We start from the raw sequence: 24,005 nt of genomic DNA, 5'->3' as shown, positions 1-24,005 counted from the left end.
GATAGGGTCGCGCATTGCAGCGAAGTTATGTGGGGGTATGACCTTGTGGGTTGGATTCATGTGTTCTGTTTCTATGATGTGAGACGGGTTCTCAGCCTCGTGTTGTGGTGGTACTAGTGAGCTTGCGGTACAACTCTTTCATTTGAGTCACTTCCATGATTTGAGTATGTTCGGTTGTTCTTATTGGTGCGTGGATTACGCAAGTTGCGACTTTAGTTTGCATTGAGGTGTCATGTTACCAGAGTGGTTGTGTTGGATTAGATGAGATCATTGCGGTCTTTAATAAATATGAACGGATTCAATTCCAGTGTGTTGAAAGGATAAATATCGAGGTTCGGCTAAGAAATTGGCTATGGTCTTTGCCAAAGGAGAAGTGGCTTCATGAATGGTTGATCTAAGAAATGGTTATGGCTTACTGTGTGTTTTATTTATCATTGGCAGTATATGAAAGTGTTGGAATGAGACTTTAGTGGATAAGAGGTTTCTATCGGTATTCGGTTGTTGTCTACGGCTGTTATGATTTGAAGCTATTGCTGCAAGCGTTTGGGTTATGTGGTATATCATGAAATTGCACCTGACGTTGCAAGTATGGGTTGTTACAGCTTGTTCGGACTTATTCACAGTATAAATGTGAGATTCTAATCGTATTGATGATTTTAGAACTAGAAATGTGGTTCTATGGTTTATGGGCTAGATTGGATTGCGATATTTCAAATTCTATGTGTTATCGGACCTATATGTGATAGGGTGACGTGGGAGCACCCCCGGGTATATCCATGGTAAGGCTATTCAGCGAGTGGTAGCTTTTGGAACAACTCTGGGCACGTTCGAGGATGAACGTATGTTTAAGTGGGGGAGGATGTAACGACCCGACCGGTCGTTTTGAGCTTTTGCACTTTGCTCGCTAGTTCACGGGCATGACATTCCCCGTGTGGTGTATTATGACTTATCTAAATCATTGGTTTTGGTTTTCAGGGTAATCGAAATAAATTTGGAGGAATATTTCCCAATTTGAAGCTTGAAATTTGAAAGATTTGACCAACATTTGACTTGGTTGTATATGATCTCGGATCGGAATTTTTATGATTTGGTTAGCTCCGTTAGGTGATTAGGGACTTAGGAGCGTGATCGGAATGCATTTTGAAAGTCCGTGGAAGGTTTAGGCTTGAATTGGCGAAATTGAGATTTTGGCAATTTCCGGTAGGTAGGCGAGATTTTGATATAAGGGTCGGAATGGAATTTCGAGAGTGGCAATAGCTTCGTTGTGTCATTTGGGATGTGTGTGCAAAATTTCAGATTATTCGGACGTGGTTTGGTTGGGTTTTTTATCAAAAGCGGAATTCGGAAGTTTTTAGAAACTTAGGCTTGAATCCGAGGTGTTTTGGTTGATTTGATGTTGTTTGAAGTGTTTTGATGATTGGAACAAGTTCGAATAAGGTATTAGGTTATGTTTGTGCTTTTGGTTGAGGTCCCGGGGGCCTCAGGGTGACTTCGGGTGGTTAACGGAGAGCTTGAGGTGTTACTGCTGCTGCTGAGATTGCTGCTTCTGGTGTTTCCGCACCTGCGGTTTGGGGACCGCAGGTGCAGCGCCGCAGATGCGAGAGGGGGGGCCGCAGAAGCGGCCAGAGGTATGTTTGGCTGGGACCGCAGAAGCAGCAAGGATAACCGCATCTGCAATGTCGCAGATGCGGGCGTGGAACCGCAGATGCGGATGGCTAGGGGCTTAAGTGATTTCCGTAGAAGTGGAGGATTAACCGCAATTGCGGTACCGCAGAAGCGGTGGAATGGTCGCAGATGCGAAAATCCCCGGCCAGAAGGTATATATTGTTTTCTTCGCGAAATTTTGATAAGTTCATCATTTTGAAGACGGGAAAAGAGGCTAAGGCGTATAATTTCAAGAGGAATCAAAGGATATCCGTTGGGTAAGTCCCCTAAGCTAAATTACTTGGGTTTAAGACCATTTTTCCACTGTTTAATCATGGTTTTAGTGGGAATTAAGGAAGAAAATTGGGGATTAGGGCTTGAGTTTAAGAGGCCTTTAAATGGGAATTTGAGGGGTCATTTGGACTCCGATTTCAGTGTTCTTGATATGTATAGACTCGTGGGAAGATAAGGAATCTATTGGTGTAAGAATTTCTGAATTTCGAGACGTGGGCGCGGGGGTCAGGTTTTGGTGATTTCGGGATTTGTGCCCTTTATTGATTGTTTTCGCTTGGGCTTTGTTATATTTTGATGTCCTCGTTCTGATTTTGGTTAGATTCGACGTGCGTGGAGGCCGATTCGAGGGGCAAAGGCATCGCGAGCTAGAGATTTAGCCGGCTCGAGGTGAGTAGTGATTGTAAATGATGTTCTGAGGGTTTGAAACCCCGGATTTGCACATCGTAGTGCTATATTGAGGTGAGGCACAAGCTCGATGACGAGTGTGGGGTCGTGCACTATTGGGGATTTTGACTTGGTCCGTCCCAATTGATGATCTTACCGCGTATTTGACTGAAGTCTATTTGCTATCATGATTATTTGGGTTGAATGCCATATTTGGGCTTCGTGCCAACTATTTGAACCCTTCGGGGATTTTTGTTGATATTTCCTCACTGTTTGACTTTATACTTGAACTCAGTCATGTTATTTTCCACTGTTTTCAAAACTCAGCCATGTGCACTCAGTTTTTAATATTCAAATGATATTTAAATGATGTTTTGGGCTGAGAAAACACTGTTTTACTATTGCCCGAGAGGCTTATGTGATTTTGACTAAGTAAGGCCGAGAGCCTGTGTTGTGAGAATATCTTTTGGGTCGGGCTGCACGCCGTAGCGGTGATACACTAATTTTGATTATGAGGCCGAGGGCCTGAGATTGTACGCCACGAGGTGGCTTGATATTGATTATGAGGCCGAGGGCCTGAGATTGTACACCACGAGGTGGCTTGATATTGATATGAGGCTGAGAGCTTGTTTATGATGCCACGAGATGGCTTGATATTGCGCTTGGGCCGTAAGGGGCCCCTCCAGGAGTCTGCACACCCCCAGTGAGCGCGGGTACCCATTGTGATGTGAGATATAGCCCGAGGGGTTGGTATTGTTCTATGTGATTGCCCGAGGGGCTGGTACTGTTCTGAGATATTTCCCGAGGGGCGGATTTGTTGACATTGTGCCCGAGGGGCGAACCTTATGTGCTTATCTTTCTTATTTGCCTATCATTTACCTGTTTAATTGTGTAGTTGTGCCCGAGGGGCGGATTTTTTGTGCTTATCTGCACTAACTGCGTTGCATTCATTTGCGTAACTGTTAAAAAGGTCATTGATAAAGAAGTTTAAACTTAGCTAAGATATTTTAAGAGATTTCACAGCTTCATTGCTTTCTTACTGGTTTTGTACTACTTTATACAGCATGTTGATGCACTTTTCGTGATTTCTTATCACTCAGTCTTTATTTATGATTATTACTCACTAAGTTGGATGTACTCACTTTACTCCCTGCACCATGTGTGCGGATTCAGGTATTTTCTTAACCCGGTAGTGGGTATTGGTTGATCGGAGGCAGAGTCATCGAAGTTTAGCAAGGTAGCTGCCGGCGTTCGCAGCACTGCTTTCCTCCCTGTTTATTTTATTAGTCGGTACTTAGTACATTTCAGACCTTGTCAGTGGTATTTAGACCTTAGTAGATGCTCATGACTAGTGACACCCCGGTTTGGGCTGTGTTTGTGTTGTACTTCCGCAATGTTATGATATTATCTGCTACTTAGTATTATTAAATCATGTTTAGTCTGTTTTATTGCTACTTAGCTGTTTAACCTCGAATTGGAAATGTATCGGCTAGCCTTGTCTTCACGAGAGGCGCCATCACGACCGGGTTTGGGTTTAGGGTCGTGACATATACGTTGGTGTCAAGCATGCCCGTGAGTCTTATACTATCATTGTTGTGACTCCGTTATGTATTATCCATGCTTAATATGATGTTATAAATGTTGAACAATTATGGAAGTATTCTTGGTAATTGGACATTGTAGAGCATTGGCTCCAGTTGAGGTTTCATTTGTGAAGTTAATTGTGGGTATAAGTTTGGTTATAGCTGATTCCCTTGCCGGGATGTGTTTATTCTTGTTGCTGGTTCCCTTGCCGGGATATTTGTGTTTCCTTATTGTTCATTTGCTGGGATTCTTTTTTGTGATTGGTGTTGATTTGTATGTTGGATCAGGTTGCACGCCACAACAATATTATATTATGGGATCGGGTTGCACGCCGCAACAAGGAGTAATAAGGGAGGACAGGAGGGGTCGGGTTGCACGCTGCAACAGTGATATATGAGTTGGATCGGGTTGCACGCCGCAATAGTATTCTAAGATTTGGATCGGGTTGCACGCTGCGACAGTGTTATATGATTTGGATCGGGTTGCGTGCCGCAACAAAAATTTAGAATAGAAGTGGATATTGATTCGTTACTGCTTCTTTATTCTGGCTAATGCGAAATTTAAAATGTTCTTTATGCTTTTCTCCTGAGATTCTGTTGGTACTTGATATTCCCCACAGCATGTTCCCCTTCCATCTTTAACTGCTAGTTCCTGTTATTATTACTTGCCGTATATGCTTTAACTGCACAGGTTTATATGGTAGTCATGTCCTAGCCTCGTCACTGCTTCGCCGAGGTTAGGCTCGACACTTACCAGCACATGGGGTCGGTTGTGCTGATACTATACTCTGCACTGTGTGCAGATCTCAGTACCGGAACTTTTGGACCTTAGCGAGGTTGCTGCCTTCAGTCCAGCGGAGACCCGAGGTAGTCCTGCAGACGTCCGCAGGCCCTGGCGTCCCCTTCTATCTTTTATATTCTGTTTTCATTTACTTCATAGACAGATTGTATCTTTCTTTCCAGACAACTCTTTGTAGTAGTCGTAGATGGCCCGTGATATTGTCACACCGGTTCTGGGTAGAGATGTACTTTGTATTTTTTCGTACTAGTATTTGGCTAAGTTATCAGATTTCGTCATCTGCATTTCTTTTATTATTATTATTATTATTATTATTATTATTATTCCCCTGTTGATCGTATGTTGATTTAAAATTGTTAAAAAGTTAAGAAAAAGGGGTGCTAAGATCTATAGTACTCGGCTTGCCTTGCTTTCACGAGTAGGTGCCATCACGACTCCCGAGGGTGGGAAGTCCAGGTCGTGACAGACAAAGAAGGCAGACCTAAAGGAGAGGGCTTTTAGTGCGATCTTCATGAGCGTTATAGATAGCGTTCTTCGGGAAATTGTTGAAGAAACTTCTGCAGCAACGGCATGGAAGAAGCTGGAAGATCTGTATTCTAAGAAATCGCTAACAAACCGCCTTTACTTGAAAAGGAGGTTAGAAAATCTTCGTATGAATGAAGGTACACCTGTTAAAACTCATATTGATGAGTTTAATTCAATTATAATGGACCTGAAGAATGTGGATATCAAAATTGAGAGTAAGGATCAGACCTTGATTGTGTTATGTTCTTTACCACCGTCTTATGATACTTTTGTCGATACGCTGCTATATGGGAATGGCAGCATTTCATTGGAAGATGTTAGTAATGCGCTAAAATCTAAAGAGTTAAAAAAGAGCTTCCAGACATCAGAATTGAGGGCGAGGGTCTTGTGATTAGAGGAAGAACACAACAAAAGGACTTTAATATAAAAAAGTCAACCGCCAGATCAAAGTCTAGAGCATGGAAGCAACACTGTCATGAGTGCGGGGAGCAAGGTCACTACAAGAGAGATTGTCCTTAGCTGAAGGAGAAAAGAGGGAAGCAGAAAATAGATAATTCGGCAAATATTGTTGACACTGGCAATAATTCTGATGATAGTGACTATGTAGGGGAAGTTTGTGCTGTGAGTTCTAGTCATGGGCAAAATTCTTTGGTTCTTGATTCTGGTGCTACTTTCCACATGTTTCTACACAAGAATTGGTTTGCAAATTACAAGAAAATGAGTAGGACGTCTATATGGGAGATGATAATCCATTACCAGTAGAGGGGGTTGGTAACATCAAATTGAGAATGCTCGACGGAATTATCAGAAACATTGAATGTTGCATGTTCCTTGGACAGAGAGAAATTTGATTTCTCTTTCGAGTTTGGATGATCAAGGGTATAAATTTCACTCCGAGAATGGAATACATAAAGTGTGTAAAGGCTCTATGGTACTCATGAAGGGTAAACTACATTCTAAATTGTATCGTCTTCAGGCTAGTGTAGTTGAAGGGGAAGCTGTTGTAGCTTCTGGGAAAAGTGATCTGAATCAGTCTCAGTTGTGGCACTTGCGACTTGGCCATATGAGTGATAATGGATTGTCTTTGTTGATAAGCAGAATTTGCTGAATGGGTACAAAAATCATGTTTTGAATTTTTGTAAGCATTGTGTGTTTGGTAAACAGACAAGGGTAAAGTTTAGCAAGAAGGCCGAGCACAAGACCAGAGACAAGTTAGATTATATACACTCTGACTTGTGGGGTCCAAACAGAGTTCCCTCTAAGAGTGGTTCCAGGTATTTTATGACTTTGATTGATGATTACTCAAGGATGGTGTGGGTGTATTTTCTGAAAATAAAAGATAAGGCATTTCTAACATTTGTTAAATGGAAGACGATAGTTGAGAGGCAAACGGAAAGAAAAGTTAAGCGTCTTCAAACTGACGATGGGTTGGAATTTTGCAATTCTGAGTTTGATAATTTCTACAGCATGGAGGGCATAGTGAGACACTGCACTTGTGTCGGAACACCACAACAAAATGGTATTGCAGAACGTATGAATAGAACGCTTTATGATAGGGCACGAAGCATGCTTTCACACTCATGTGTTAGCAAAGATTTTTAGGCTGAAGCAATTAATACATCTTGTTATTTAGTCAACACATCTCCATCCACAACTATTGAGTTCAAAACTCCTTTTGAGGTATGGTCCGTCTCGCCTGCTGATTATTCAAATTTAAGGATATTTGGTTGTCCTGCTTATGCTCATATGAGGGATGGAAAACTTGAGCCGAGGGAAAAGAAGTGCATATTTCTAGGGTATGCAACTGGAGTGAAAGGTTATAGGTTGTGTGCACAGATCAAAAGACTCCAGGGCTAATTATCAGTAGGGATGTAACATTCAATGAATTTGCCTCACTGGATAGTTAGAGAGAGAAGACAATAGCAGAAACAGATTGTGGTGTCAGTGACCGCATAGAGCTAGAAATTGAATATCCACTAGCTCAGCCCAGTAGTTCTAAAGTAGAGGAAGTGGAGGAGGTGCAAAATATTGATCAGAATGATAATGTTGATGCATCAGCGCAACAACAACCATATAGAATTGCAATAGGCAGAGAGAAGAAAGTGATCAACCGACCGCAAAGGTTTGTAAATGTAGCTGATGGGAATCTTCTTGGATATACAAATCCAGTGGGATTTGCTTTGGCAGTTGTAGAGACCGTTGATGCATTTGAGTGTTATAGCTACTCAGAAACTATTCAGAGTACAGAAACAAACTGACGGATTAGTGCCATGGCTAAAGAGATTAAGTCTCTTAACAAGTTTAGGCGTTGCCTAGACTTGATTGGTGTGTGCAGTACTCAATAGAGCCCTTGCGAGGGCTGAGGGCAAGGTAGAGAGACGTTGTTCCTGTTGATGAAGAGAAGTCAAGTCAAGGGGAAATTTTGTTATTTGTAGCTTGAAATATTTCCTTGTATTTTTAGGAAACCCATAATCCCTATAGGTTTAGGAAAATCCATTGTCCTAATAGATTAGGGAAAGGAAAACCTATAGTCCTTGTCAAATTGGGAAACCTTTCTCTTATATGTTTGGGACCTTTTGGGATCTATATATAGGGGTTGTAGTTGGGGATTCTAGAGATTGTACTGTGCTTTTCTTCTCATTCATAGCGGAAAACTCTCTCTGCTTTTGCCCCGAGGATTAGGCTTAGCCGAACCTCGCTAAATCTTGTGTTGATTTTTCTTTTCTATTTGCTTTGTGTGTGATTGTGTGCTAGTTAACCCACGATATTCCGCAACAGTATCATATTTGCCATGGGATCCCTCTTTACTTCCATCTGCCCCTCTCTGGTAGAGTACCGTGCAACATAAGTTGGTCAGATTTCTTCATCTTTTCTAGTATTTTCAATTGATTCAACACTTATGCAATTGTTTGATTACTTCATGAGTGGCTAAACACCCATTGTTCTGGGGTTGTGATTTAGCCATGAATATTGTTGTTTGATATTAACTTGACCTTGATTATAATTCACCAATATATGGTTGTTTCTTCAATTCGGTGTTTAATTGCTTAATTGTCTGGCCAGCAGTTAGGCTCTGTTTACTATCTATGTTATGCTTGGGAAAGTCGTGTTTAGATTAGAGAAGAATTGAAGAGAGCATGATCTTAACCCTTAGGGGGAGCAGATTTGTGGTTAGGATAGGAATATACCTAGTCACCGTGCTTAATTAACTATCGTGATCTTAATGCGTTCTTAATAGATTGATTTCATAGGAATATAGGCGTTAATCTATTGAGAATAGGCGAGTAGTACTTCGGGAGAAGGCTATGAGAGCATTTATCGATTAATTAGCAACCATGAGTGAATTATATGAAGGGGAGAGTTAATTAGAACACAATACGATTGGTGAATTGATCACAACCCTAGAATACTTGTCTCTACTGAATACACAAAAATCAACTCGTTACTTGATAATTTAGTTATTATTTAGAATCGTAGTATAGTATAATCATATTATTCGACTTTGCTTTTAGCTAGATTGAATAACAATTTTAGTGATTTAGTGAGTAGTTTACACAAGTCTCTGTAGGTTCGACACTCAACCTATCATTATATTACTTGTCGGCCACGTATACTTGCGTGTGCGTTTGGGAGCAACATCAATCATCAAGAAAAAATGATAAAATTTTGAGTTACCTTAATATAACCATAACGTTAGTACTATAAATACCATAGTCACTCTAAGCATTTCATCCACAACATTCAAACAGTGACATACTAGATTCAACAGAAAAATTCAGGTAGTGAAAAATGGCTTTGATATCCAATTGGAAGCTTGATTTTGTAGCTCTACTAGTGTTAGGAATGTGGGCTTCTCAAACAACATCTCGTGACTTGAATGAAGCATCAATGGTCCAAAAACACGAGTACTGGATGGCTCGCTTTGGACGTGTGTACAGAGATGATGCAGAGACGGCAAAGAGGTTCAAAATATTCAAGGACAACGTTGATTATATTGAGTCAGTCAACAAGGCAGTAATCAGGCCTTATAAGTTGGGCATCAATGAATTTGCAGATTTGACAAATGAGGAATTTAGAGCGACTCACAACGGATACAAAATGTCTTCTCATCAGAAGTCATCAAATACCATATCATTCAGGTATGAGAATGACTGCTCCCGCTACCATGGATTGGAGAAAGAAGGGTGTCGTTACTGGAGTTAAGGACCAAGGCAGTGCGATAAGTCAAATTATTAGGTGATCATGTTAATAATAACATTTTCTTTAATGAATATGCTACAGAAGAAAATTTTGTTAAGCTGATAATGTAGGATGTTGTTGGGCATTTTCTGCTGTTGCTGCTACTGAGGGGATCAACAAGATCAAAACAGGTAAGTTAATATCTTTATCTGAATAAGAACTCATGGATTGCAACACAAGTTCTGATATGATATGTGATGGAGGTCTTATGGATGATGCTTTTACGTTCATCATCAAGAACCATGGACTTACTACTAAATCAAATTATCCATATGAGGCGATCGATGGCACTTGCAAAACTAGACAGGAATCCAACCATGTTTTCAAGATTACTGGTTATGAAGATGTTCCAGCCAACAGTGAATCTGCTCTGTTGAGTGTTGTTTCTAACCAACTTGTATCTGTTGCCATTGATGCTAGTGGATCAGATTTTCAGTTCTACTCTAGCGGTGTTTTTATTGGAGAATGTGGAACTGAGTTAGATCATGGTATTACCGCAATCGGATATGGGAAAACTAGTGACGGGACAAAGTATTGGTTAGTGAAGAACTCGTGGGGGACTAGTTGGGAGAGAACGGCTATATTGGAATGCAAAGAGGCATTGATGCTGCAGAGGGAATTTGTGGAATTGCTATGCAAGCTTCTTACCCAACTGCTTAAATAGCTGAGAAGCTTTGGGGCATGGGTATTTGTTGTTGATTCTTCTTTAAACACTATTGTTGTTCACCTTGTTCATATTTTATGCGGTGTGTCTACTGTGTATATATTCTATAAACTCCTTATATGTACATAAGTGTTCAACAAAACTTTCTGTTATGTCGAGGAAGAGGCAAATTCGAAAATAAAGAAGATAAAAAACACCAAATTTTAACGTGGAAAATCCTTCAAATCGAAGGTAAAAACCACGGGATCACAAAGATCCAAAAAGCTCCACAATAACAATAAGAGGGTTACAAAAGTTCTCAAAATTGGCTACATAACAAGGGCCAAACACGGAGCAACAATAGCAACAAGAGCAACAACTAATCAATTGAAGAAAGAGTATAATCCACAAAACGAAGCTGTTGTTCAAGGCTCGAAATCAGATGCTACAAGCCTCCAAATCTGATCATCATCGTTCAAATCAAAGATCAAGACGTTACGAACACTCAGTCAAAATTTCAGCCAGATCCAACGGTTAACGAATCGGAAAACCTGATTTGAAGTTGGCTGGTCGGAATAAAAATCTGTAGCAAAACAATTTTTTTTTCTCTCCTCTCTTGATGAAAGCTCTCTCAAAACCCACTCTTATGTGCTTAAGTCTTTCAAAGACTTGTATCAATGAGCATAGAATAATTCTCCAAGTTTGTCCTATTTATAGATCATGAGTGGTGCTTTCTCTTAAAGCCAAAACCCTCTCAAAATAGGAATAAACCGGAATCTAATTCCAAATAGGATTGAAAACAAAAAGAGAATAGGATTAGGCCATTGGGCCTTTGGCTGGACAACATGGGCATGTGCCCAACAAACTCCCCCTCCATCCAAGGGGCCAAATGTGTCTTCAAGTAGAGGAACTATTGACAGGCTTCATGCCTGCCAATTTTCTACAAAATTCATGTTTATCTGCAACCACCGCCTTTGTCAGCATATCCGAAGGATTTTCATCAGTGTGTATCTTCTCAACCTCAAATAATTTCTCTTCCACGGCCATTCTTATCCAATGATACTTTCTATTTATATGTTTGGTCTTAGAATGAAATGTGGAGTGCTTGGTGAGACAGATAGCACTCTGATTATCACAAAATAAGATGTACCTTGGCTGCTCAAAGCCAAGATCATTAATAAACTCCTTCATCCATAATAGTTCTTTGGCACCTTCCGTGACAGCAATATATTCGGCTTCTGTGGTGGATAGAGCTATGCACTTCTGTAGTCTAGATTGCCAAGAAACAGCTCCCCCTGCAAAAGTGATCAAATAACCGGAAGTGGATCTTGAATTATCAAGATTGCCTCCTAAATTAGAGTCTGTATAACAAACAAGTTCAGGCTTGCCATTGCCAAAGCACAGCTTCAAATCTACAGTACCTTTCAAATACCTTAATATCCATTTTACTGCATCCCAATGTTCTTTTCCAAGATTAGAAAGGAATCTACTAACAGTACCAACGGCATGTGCAATATCTGGTCTAGTGCAAACCATAGCATACATCAAGCTACCAACGGCAGAAGAGTAAGGAATACGAGACATCTCCTTTTTCTCTTCATCAGTAGATGGACTCTGACTAATACTCAATTTGAAGTGTTTAGCAAGAGGAGTACTAACCACTTTTGCATCTGTCATATTGAACCTCTTGAGTACCTTCTCAATGTATTGCTTTTGGGACAGAAATAACTCCTTTCTATCTCTGTGTCGGTGGATTTGAATGCCCAAAATTTTCTTTGCTGGCCCCAAGTCCTTCATCACGAACGATTTGCTCAACTGCTTCTTAAGGACTGCGATTCTGGATTTATTCTTGCCAACAATAAGCATGTCATCCACATAAAGCAATAAAATAATAAAATCATCATCAGAGAACTTCTGGAAGAATACACAGTGGTCTGAAGAAGTTTTCTTGTACCCTTGTTCTTCTATGACAGATTCAAACTTCAAATACCATTGCCTTGGAGCTTGTTTCAATCCATACAAGCGCTTTTTCAATCTGCAGACATAATTTTCTTTTCCCTTAGTTACAAAACCCTCAGGTTGCTCCATATAAATCTCCTCATCTAAATCACCATGAAGAAAGCAGTCTTGACATCCATCTGCTCAATCTCTAAATCTAGACTTGCGGCTAAGCCTAGAACCATACGAATAGAAGACATCTTCACAACATGGGAGAAAATTTCATCAAAGTCAACTCCTTTCTTCTGGCCAAAACCTTTAACAACTAACCTCGCCTTGTATCTAGGCGCAGAGCTATGGTTATCTTGCTTTATTCTGAATATCCATTTGTTAGATAAAGCTCTCTTACCTTTCGGCAATTTCACTAACTCATATGTGCCATTCTCATGGAGTGACTTTATCTCATCTTCCATCGCTTTGATCCAATGATCTTTGTGATTATCTTGCATGGCTTCATCATAATTCTCAGGTTCTCCCATGTCACTCAAAAGTACATACTCATCAGGAGGATAGCGCATGGATTTTTGCTTCTCCCTTGTAGACCTTCTAAGAGAGGTTTCAGGAGCATTCGTAGTAGTTACCTGTGCAGGAATTGGTTGCTGATCAACCACAACTTCATCAATTGGAGCATCCATAACATTTACACCATGATGATCATTTTGATCTTGATCACTATCTCCATCATTGTCTTGGGTTCCTTCATGTGCAATAGGTGCCTTAGCAATTGAAACTGGATCAATATCAACTAAGCTCTCATTACTCTGAGAATCTATCTTCTCAGCTTTGTCAATATCTTCAATAGTTTGGTCTTCAAAGAATATTGCATCACGACTTCTAATAAGTTTATTATCAATTGGATCATAAAAACGATACCCAAACTCATCTTGACCATAACCGATAAAGATGCACTGCTTAGTTTTGACATCCAGTTTCGATCTCTCATCTTTAGGAATATGCACACAAGCTTTACACCCAAAAACTCTCAGGTGATCATAAGAAACATCTTTGGCAAACCAAACTCTGTCTGGGACATCACCATCCAAAGCAACAGCAGGAGACAAATTGATAACATAGGCAACAGTGTTAAGTGCTTCCGCCCAAAATGTATTTGGAAGTTTAGCCTCTGAAAGTAAGCATCTAACTCTCTCAACTAGAGTTCTATTCATCCTCTCTGCCAAACCGTTCAATTGAGGCTTCTTGGGCGGAGTTTTCTGATGACGAATTCCTTGTTCCTTGCAATAGTTATCAAAGGGACCACAATATTCACCACCATTGTCAGTGCGAATACATTTTAATTTCTTCCCCGTCTGTCTCTCAGATAAGGCCTGAAATTCCTTAAACACGCCAAGTGCTTGATCTTTAGATTTTAAAGGATACACCCAGATCTTACGAGAATGATCATCAATGAAGGTCACAAAGTAAAGTGCACCACCTTTTGACTTTACTTTAAAAGGACCACACAAATCAGAGTGTACTAGCTCTAATAAATCGGGCTTTCTTGAGGGAGGATGGCTATGAAAGGAAACCCTTTTCTGTTTGCCAGCTAAACAATGTATGCACCTTTGCAGCTTTGCTTGTTTTACTCCAGAAAGCAAACTTTTCTTAGCCAAACACGTAATCCCTCTCTCACTCATATGACTCAATCTTCGATGCCACAATTCTGACAAACTATCACTTTCCACCAGATTTATTGAGTCATTAAGAATAGAGCCTTGTGTCACATATAATTGACCAGACTTGACTCCTCGAGCCACTACTAATGAGCCCTTGGTGAGCTTCCATTGGCCGTTAAAGAGAGCATTATGGTAACCTTCATCGTCTAATCTTCCTGCGGAGATCAAATTGAAAGGAAAGTCTGGAGCATGCTTCACATCTTGAAGAACTAACGTTGAACCATTATTAGTTTTCAAACAAACTGTGCCAACACCAAACACCTTAACTTCACTGGCATTGCCCATCTTTAACACTCCAGAATCAACATGAGTATAAGATGAGAAAAAATCTTTTCTTGGTGTGACATGTGAGGTAGCTCCAGAATCTACTATCCAGCTCGTCTCATGGGATACCAAATTGATGACGTTTTCATCATAAGCAAAAAGAAGGTCATCTCGAACAATAGCAGCAACATTGTTCTCGTTATTTTCAACTTTCTTTCCTTCTCTAGTGTCTTGATTCAACTTGCGGCAAAACCTTTTGATGTGTCCTTTCTTGCCACAGTGGTTGCATGTAACATTATAGTATTTGGACCTTGACTTACTTCTACTTTTACCTCTATTCCTTGAGCCTCTTGTTCTATCTCTCCCCCGGTCTTCTGTAACCAAGATATCTGCTTGTCAGGATGAACCCTGCGATTTTTTCCTTACTTCCTCGTTCAACACACCACTCTTGGCATATTCCATGGTCACCTTACCTCGAGGAGCTGAATTTGTCAAAGAAACACGAAGAGTTTCCCAAGAGTCTGGCAGAGTATTAAGAAGCCAAAGTCCTTGTATCTCATCATCAAAATTAACCCCCATTCCAGATAGCTGATCAAGGACGCCCTGAAAATCATTTATGTGATCAAGGATAGGGCTGCCTTCCTTGTAGTTAAAGGTCATCAATTGCTTTAGCAGAAACAATTTGTTGTTCCCGGTTTTTGAAGCATAAAGAGTCTCTAGCTTTTCCCACAATGATCTCACATGTATCTCGTTCACAATAGGGTTGCGAACATTATCTTCAACCCATTGCCGTATATATCCACATACTTGTTGGTGCTCGAAATCCCAATCTTCATCGGATATACTCTCGGGTTTATGAGCTAAAAAAAATGGGTAGATGCATCTTCTTCACGAATAACAAGTCTTTCATCTTGCTTCTCCAAATATTATAATTTCTCCCATTTAAACATACCATCTTGCTCATATTCGCCTCCATTCCATAATAACCCGGATAAATAACCAAGGCTCTGATACCACTGTTATGTCGAGGAAGAGGCAAATCCGAAAATAAAGAAGATAAAGAACACCAAATTTTAACGTGGAAAATCCTTCAAATCGAAGGTAAAAACCACGGGATCACAAAGAACCAAAAAGCTCCACTATAACAATAAGAGGGTTACAAAAGTTATCCAAATTGGCTACACAACAAGGGCCAAACACGGAGCAACAATAGCAACAAGAGCAACAACTGGTATCAGAGCCCAGGTTCAGCGGAACGAGTATGGAGATGGCGGAGTGATGGTGCAGGGCGGTGCACACACAAGAAGAAGCTAGTTGCAGGCTTCGGTTGCCATAATACTCTAACAATGTGGGTGGCACACAGTGAATCTCGAAAATTGACCCATAAATCGTGGTGCTGGGCGACGTGGAACTTAGTTCGAGGGGGAGATTGTTGGGTGTGCGAACAAAGTCCCACATTGGTAGCTGAAAAGATTGGGAGTCTACATATAAGGTGTAGGGATCTCTTAATGGTGTGAGGCCTTTTGGGAAAAACCGTGCGAGCTTGGCCCAAAGCGGACAATATCACACCATGTTAAGAGTATCATTGGGCCGTTTTAGCCCAACACTTTCTATGTGAAAAGATTGGTAATGCGAGTGAATGATAGAAAAATGCTTCACTTATTTAAGACTCCATTCCATAAACACGAGATTACTATACATACTGTCTTAGATTCCACTATTCAATCTTTGATTCTTAGGTTTCTCTGTCTTAGATTGCACAAGTTCTTTCAACTAGTTTCTATCAACACTTGGCCCAAAATAAGTAATTTCTTTGTGGACCCATAAAAGCTGTAATTTCTGCTAAAGAAACATTAAAGAAAATTTATGGGCCATTCGTCAAAAATACTGGTCCTCAAGCTTTTGTGGTGTTTTCGATTTGCTAGAATCTGCAAAGTTCAGACAGTACTAATTTGCGTGTTAATATCTTAACAATATGGGCTGTATTTTACTCTTTTCTGATCGAGGTTGTGAAACTTATTATGATTTATGTTTTAGTTGCGGTTAATTTAATATCACAATAATATATTTCTCATTTGTGTACCAATGACCCTCAGTAGTTTCACATTAATCAACCGTAGAAGAAGAGGAACAGAAAAATATCTCTTTGGATGAGAATACGGAATAGACCAAGTGAAAAGCCAATTTTGTATTCAAATTTGAAAGACCAAAGACTGGACAATTACCCGTTTACGCGCTAAGCAAAAGATAACAACTTTACCTTCACACACTATTTTGACAATCATGGAATTCCTTTTCCCAACTCCTAATTAATAATTTCAATAATTTATAGAAAAAGTAAGGGTAAACTAGGGGTTTTCAAGAGAAAACAAAAAATTGAACCAAGTAAACCAAAAAAAAATGTTTTTTGACCTGGGTTGGTATTAAATTAGTCAAAAAAAAAAAAAAAAGAAGAAGAAGAAGAAGAAGAAGAAAAAAACAGATCGATTCTCTCTCAGCAAACACAGAGACATACACACACACACCGTTGGGTTTTAAAATATATATATATATATATATATATATATATATATATATATATATATATATATATATATATATATATAAAAACTATTGATGTTGTTATTTGATATTTGTAAAGTATTCCAATGATCTGCAGGCGGGGATATAATTTTTGGGCTGTGGGTTCATCTGAACCCTAAATTTTCAATACAGAGTATAAATATATATGTAAGAATCTATTGAAATCTCAACAAATATTAGATTTAAACTCAAAATTTTAATGGTATAATAAGTTCAGTGCAAAGTTGAACCCATTAAGTTTCAATCCCGAATCCGCCTCACCTGCGGGCATACTTAACCTGGACAAGTCAAGCTGGCATAATGGATATGTGATCCCTACAAATTTTTCTTAGGTACGTACGTACTTTTTTTTATTTTCCTCTAATTGGCCTGCCATGAAAGGGATGGTCGTAGTGGCTAGATTGGTACTAGCTTGTAATGGGTTTAAATTTAATACACCAATAATTCAAGTATTTTTTACATTATTAAAGCTACTTAACAATCTGCTACGAGATTTGCCACTTGATTGAGATTGTGTGTTCCAGTAAGTCAAAGTTTAGATGCACTACGTTCTAGTTCGTTACAATACATCCAACTTACCAGACAATTTTTTTTTTTTTAAAGATATCTGCTAAATGTAATTTTGTATTGTCACTGGCGTTGGTAACTCAAAAAAAGAAAAATTAATAATCTTTCATACAGCCAATTAAATTTAATAAATCTTCAAATTATTTGATTACGTAAATATTTTCTACTCGGTAACTCAATAAAAATCGAACCCTTCAGAAAAACGGGAACGATTCTAATCTGCACGGTTGATATGCCCATTTTGAATTGTCTGATGATGGCGAGATGGTGACATTGTTAGCAATAAAAAATTAAAAGCATGTTCCACGACAAGCGCTAATAATTGAAGTCCTTCACTATAAATTGGCATTTGGAGATGGCAAAATGAAGAACACATCGTAGGAAACTAATAAGCAACAAAGAGAAAAAAATACATAAAAATAAAGAAAAAAGGGGCCGGAGAGACATGGCTAACATGGCTGAGAAGTGGGAGCAGCTTAGTGGCAAAAACAATTGGGAAGGATTACTAAGCCCCTTGGATCTTGATCTACGTAAATATATCATTCAATATGGAGAATTGACTCAAGCAACTTATGACACTTTCATTACTGAGAAAGCGTCTAAATATGCTGGAGCTAGCAGATACTCAATGGAAAGCCTTTTTACTAAGGTTGGACTTGACCCACTCAAATATCGTGTAACCAAATTTTTCTATGCAACTGCATCCATTCCACTTCCTGATGCTTTCATTGTTAAATCATTTTCAAGGGAAGCATGGAGTAAAGAATCAAATTTTATGGGGTATATTGCTGTTGCTACTGATGAGGGTAAAGTTGCACTGGGAAGGAGAGATATTGTGGTTAATTGGAGAGGAACGATGCAGAAGTTAGAGTGGGTGAATGATCTTCAATTTTTAGCTGTCCCAGGACCTAAAGTCTTTGGTGACGGAGGTTTGCTTTCTTTGCTTCAACCTTTGGTGCATCACGGCTTCTACAATATTTATACAACAGAAGATCCACGATCACAGTTTAATCAGACTAGTGCCCGGGATCAGGTGTGTATTAACTTGCTTATTTGATATAGCTTCCATGTTTTTACGAGAATATGATTGTTTACTTCTCAAGTAATTTTTCTTTTACAGATATCAGACTTTAATGATATGAGTATTTGAGTCTTAATCACAGTTCAAAGCCCCGCAATATTTTAAAATACTGAAGCAAAACTGAACTAGAATTTTCGGTATGCTAGTTAAACATAGAAAACTTTATTGTTCGAGAGAGTATTCCAAGAGAAATAATGGTTTTCATTAACTGATATTCAAGTATTTGTTTCAGCTGGTGAAATTCATGTCTAAACAATAAAGTCAACTTCCAGATGCTCTTTTGATCTTCAACATCCAATAGTACTCATTCTTTTTCTTCATAATATTGTCCAAATACCTACTTGATCTTTTGGTTCTCTCTCTTTCTCTCGCTCTCCAAAACTAGAGATATTAACTTCTATAATATATGTCCAAAGTCAAGATCACAACAGGAATAATAAATTTGTCAACGAGATTTACTTTTTATTTTATTTAATTAGGTAAAGAGATTTTAGATTATAAGGAGGCATACTTGCAACTTCGTTTCTTTTAATTTTGTATCGAAGGAATTACTAATTACTACCTTGATGATCGCTGAAGATTATATATAATATAGTTCATTGTTTTCTTCCTGTCAGGTAATTGAAGAAGTGAAACGATTGGTTGAGGAATATAAGAATGAAGATGTTAGTATTACTGTAACTGGTCATAGCCTAGGTGCGTCACTTGCAACCCTAAACGCGGTTGACATAGCTTTCAATGGTATCAACAAAACAAGCGAAGGCAAGGAATTCTCGGTGACAGCTTTTGTATTCGCAAGTCCTAAAGTTGGGGATCTCAATTTTCATAAGGCATTTTCCAAACTGAAAAATCTTCATATCTTGAGAATTCATAATGTTTTGGATATTGTCCCCAAATACCCACCCATTGGCTATATAGACGTGGGCGAGGAACTAATGATTGACACCACAAAATCCCCATATGTGAAGCCTCCTGGAGAAGTTGTTAGCTGGCATTTGTTGGAGCCATACTTGCATGGAATTGCAGGCACTCAAGGAATAGGAATTTTAGCAGGTTTTAAACTAGAGGTGAATCGTGATATCTCACTTGTCAACAAGCAGTGGGACATACTAAAATATGAATATTGTATTCCTGGGCTTTGGTGGGTTGACAAGCACAAAGGGATGGTTCAACAACAGGATGGATCTTGGCTTCTCTTGGATCGTGAGGAGTATGATTTCTGAGAGAGTTAAGGTTTCAAATGTGGCTTTATTTCCTTTCATGTAATGTTTGAATAAAGGGGTTTCACTACTATATAAATATGTATTATGCTTCCTCTTATAACAGAGGATTGACTTGTATGTTCATCTATTTCTTTTAATGCTTAATACGAGTCTTAACTTCTCTGTCCACTTAACTTGTATGGTTTAAATTATTCGAAAGATAGATAATGCTCCTAGACTATAATTCTAACTGATGCATAGAATGCTGCATTTGTTATGTAGAGTTTTATAATCGGATACATGTGTTTCTTATTTATATATAGATTAGTTATATTAATAATGCAGAGTTATATGTTGCAAACCGAATATTGTTTTAATTATAACGAGTTCTATGTGTGGACCATTTTACTTATATTGGAAACCAAACGACCTCGTATAGCTTATAAACTAACTAATTTTATTTTTTGTTTTCATGAATTTGTTATGTTGAATGCTAGAGTAAGTAATTTTTGATTTCAAAGCATACGAAAGTTGACAGTTACATCGATTTAATTTCATGCTTTTAAGTACTTGAACAAAAAAAGAATTCAAGTTTCAATCACAATATCCAATAATTGTACTCCGAATAAAAATCTGCATTTTCTCTCTCAGCGCACGTTAGGTGACCTTGCTTATAACCCGCGCCACCGTCGGAAATGGGGGGAAGAGGACGAGCAAAGGAAAACACTAGTAAAACACCAGTAGTAGAAAGGAAACTTAATGATATCATCTTGCGAGAACAAGGAAACAAACGGCAAAAGCTAAAGAGAGAAGCTGCAAGCAGAGGAAAGAGGAGAGTGATAGCGACCCAAATTGCCCAGATCTGAGTGGTTCAAGGGTCAAATTGACAACACCGGTGAGATATGGTGTTAAGGAGATAACTATATCGCCAATTCTAATCGGCGATGTGAGCGCTAGCAAGTCAAAACCCAGTGGAACAGTACATGCAAGCCCAGTAACAGAGCAACGACCTACAGTGATCAATAAGCACAAGACTACTGTAATGACCCGCCCGGTCGTTTTGATAGTTGTAGTCCGTTCCGCAATTTACTACTCATTTTGTACTTTATAGTTGTTATATGACTTATCGGGTTAGTCGGTTCCGGTCCGGAGAGAATTCGGAAGGAATTGAGACACATAGTCTCAGAATTGAAAGCTTAAGTTAAAAAAATTGATCGGATATTGACTTATGTGAAAACGACTCCGGAATGGAGTTTTGATGGTTCCGTCAGCTTGGTTGGGTGATTTTGGACTTAGGAGCGTGTTCGGATTGTGATTTGAAGGTTCATAGTAGAATTAGGCTTGAAATGGCGAAAATTGAAAGTTTGAAAAGTTTGATCGGGAGTGGATTTTTTGATATCGGGGTCGGATGGAATTTCGGAAGTTGGAGTAGGTCCATGGTGTCATTTGTGACTTGTGTGCAAAAGTTGAGGTCATCTGGATGTGATTTGATAGGTTTCGACGTCGTTTGTAGAAGATGAAAATTCATGTGCGATTCATGTTTAGATGTTGTTTGAGGTGGTTTGTAGGCTTGAATAAGTTTGTATTGTGTTTTAAGACTTGTTGGTATGATAGGTTGAGGTCCCGGGGGCCTCGGGTTAATTTCGGATGGTTAACGAATCAAAACTGGAAGTTGGTGCATTGCTGAAGTAGGAGCCCTTCTGGTGTGATCGCACCTGCGAGGGATTGGCCGCAGGTGTGATGCCGTAGATGCGGATGGATGTGCGCAGGTGCGAAAATGGGCAGGCCTGGGCAGGGCGCAAGTGCGAAGGGTTGACTGCATCTGCGAGCCCACAGGTGCGAGCAAGGCTCCGCAGATGCGGTGTTGAGAGAGGGGGTCTGATCCGCAGAAGCAAAAAGAAGGCCGCAGTAGCGCCTCCACGGGTGCGGATCCTGGAGCGCAGATGCGGGCCTGGAGGATTTAAGTGGATACCGCAAAAGCGATGAATTTACCGAGAAGCAGGTCCGCAGGTGCAGATAGTTGGCCGCAGTTGGGGAAATCCTAGCAGTTTTTTATAATCGAGGGTTCCGAGATTTTTCACCATTTGCAACATTTCTAGCTCTGTCTAAGACGATTTTTTCGAGGGTTTTCGAGGGGATTCTTGAGGTAAGCCTCTTGTGCTCATTGTTATTCCATAAACTTGGTTCCCCATTCATTTTCACACCTAGATTGTGTGGTTTTGAGGTGAAATTTGGGGGTATGAGGTTAGGGATTTGGAAAGTTGATTTGGGGGATTTGGGTGACGATTTGGTGTCGGATTTTGATAAATTTTGTATGGTTAAACTCGTGGTTGATTGGGCTTTCGGGTTTTGTGACTTTTGTTGGACTACGAGACATGGGCCCGGGGGCCGGCTTTGAGCCGATTTTTTGCTTTTGATTAATAACTTCGTATTTTCTTGTGGAATTGTTCTTTTAGCCCGTGTTGGTTATATTGTACTGTTTGTTGCTAGATTCAGTGCATTTGGAGGCCGATTTGCAAGGCAAAGGTGTATTCGAGTAGAGATTTGCTCGGATTTAGGTAAGTAATACTTCTAAACTTAGCTTTGAGGGTTCGAAACCCCGAATTACGTGTTATATGATTGATGTTAAGGTGGTGCACATGCCAAGTGAATGCGGGCGTGCACCGTAAGAACTGTGACCTGGTCGATTCCATGGAACTGTATAGTGTATTTATCTTGCTGATATTCGTGTTTTCATCATGTGATAAAGTAATTGAGTTGTCAATCATGCAAGAAATCATGTTTAGGCTATATGCTGGTACCGTTGGGACCCATAGTAGTCGTTTCTTGCTGTTGACGTATTGACTTCATTGAAACTTTGTATTCAGTCATATTCATTCATTACATATCATATCTCAGTCTCTATTTGCTATTTATTGATACATCATATCATCATTCTCGGGCTAGTTCCAGGACATTGTGAGCCTGCGAGAGAAAGACCGGAGAGATTGATGATTGAGTGAGGCCGGGGGCCTATTATGAGTGACATTTATGGGATCGGGCTGCATGCCACAGGGTTTTTTACTGATTTATGATAGCGCTTGGGCTGAAAGAGCCCCTTCAGAGTCTGCACACACCCACAGCGAGCGCGGTTGATTATATTGAGGGATGGATCTTCGCTGGACATGGATCTTGTTCGAAGCATTTATACTTGTGGATGGATCTTCCCCACGTGCTGGATTGACCCTACCCAGTACTGAGTGACTGATGGTCAGTTGATGTATATATTCCGGGATGGATCTTCCCTGGGCCGGATTCGCCATATACAGTACTCAGTGATTAAGCATTTTGAGAGTGTGAGCACATGAGGCTTTCAGCATGGTACATCACATACAGCATGTTCATTGGCATGAAGAAGTAGAGAAGTTATATTCTTCATATCATTTAGAATTGATCTACCTTACTGTATTGAGTTTTACTGTTGAACTTGAAAGTATGTCTACATTTCTGCACTGTTATTTCTATATTGAACTGTATCGGTTGAGTTCGTCACTACTTTCAGTCCAAAGGTTAGATTTGTTATTTATTAAGTTGGTTGTACTCACGCTACACCCTGCACCTCGTATGCAGATCCAGGTGCTTCCGCTCTCGAGGTAAATGCATGGCGTTCACAGACCTTGACTCTCCTTCCCTACCTTTATTTATGTTTCAGGTCTTATTCTATAGACGTTGTATTAGACTATATCCCCATATAGATGCTCAAGTACTTGGTGACACCTCAGTTTCGGGAGAGATTTGTATTGAGTTGCGAATTTTATTATGCTTTCAAAAGGTTTTCCTTAAATATTAAATGCCTTCGTATTTTTCAAAGCTTTTACTGTGTTGAAATAGTTGAGTAGTTGGCTTGCTTAGTTCCACGATAGGCGCCATCAAGACGGTTTCGTTTTGGATCGTGACAACTAAATAAGATAAAGCAGCTTAGAAAACAAGAGATGGAGGCAGATCCTGGGCAGGACTATTCCAGGAGAACAAATTAGTTGCAAATGGGATGAAGTTTCCCTACGTCCCTCCGGTGATACAGGATGGGGAAGTTGTACAACTTCAATTACTGGAAGAAGACCTTGAGGAGGAAAATCAGAAATGGAATCGAGCGTTGATCTTATATGTGGTTGGAAATACTCCAACCATTGGGGCAATCGAGCGATTCATTGCGAGCCCGTGGAGTTGAGTCAAAAGACCAAAGGTACTCTTCCATAATGATGGTTATTTTGTGATCCTATTGTCTAGTAGTGAAGAGCGGGAAGATGTATTATTGAATGGACCATACACCATAAATTGCAGGCCTATTATCATAAGGCCATGGGCGGTTGACTTCAATGAGGAGACTCTGAAAACCATTCCTCTATAGGTCAAACTACCTAATCTACCTTTGAATTGCTGGAGTAAGTAGGCTTTGAGTAAAATTAGAAGTGGCTTAGGCAAACCTCTATATGCCGATGCATGTACTACTGTTGCAGAGAGAACTATATATGCTAGAATCCTGATCG

General features: G+C 39.6%; 1 protein-coding gene and 1 pseudogene across 1 annotated transcript; both read left to right on the top strand.

The window, feature by feature from the left end:
- LOC109224697 lies at positions 9,019-10,128 on the top strand (annotated as a pseudogene).
- LOC109223972 (phospholipase A1-IIgamma-like) lies at positions 17,554-19,668 on the top strand. The gene is made up of 2 exons (XM_019388487.1): positions 17,554-18,229; positions 18,895-19,668. The coding sequence occupies exons 1-2, from the start codon at positions 17,642-17,644 to the stop codon at positions 19,498-19,500; spliced, it is 1,194 nt and encodes a 397-aa protein (XP_019244032.1). The 5' UTR covers positions 17,554-17,641; the 3' UTR covers positions 19,501-19,668.

Source organism: Nicotiana attenuata, chromosome 3 (genome assembly GCF_001879085.1).
Source record: "Nicotiana attenuata strain UT chromosome 3, NIATTr2, whole genome shotgun sequence".
In the NCBI taxonomy this organism is placed as follows: Eukaryota; Viridiplantae; Streptophyta; class Magnoliopsida; order Solanales; family Solanaceae; genus Nicotiana; species Nicotiana attenuata.
Note: the sequence above shows the minus strand (reverse complement) of the source record. Positions and strands in the feature narration are given on the sequence as shown.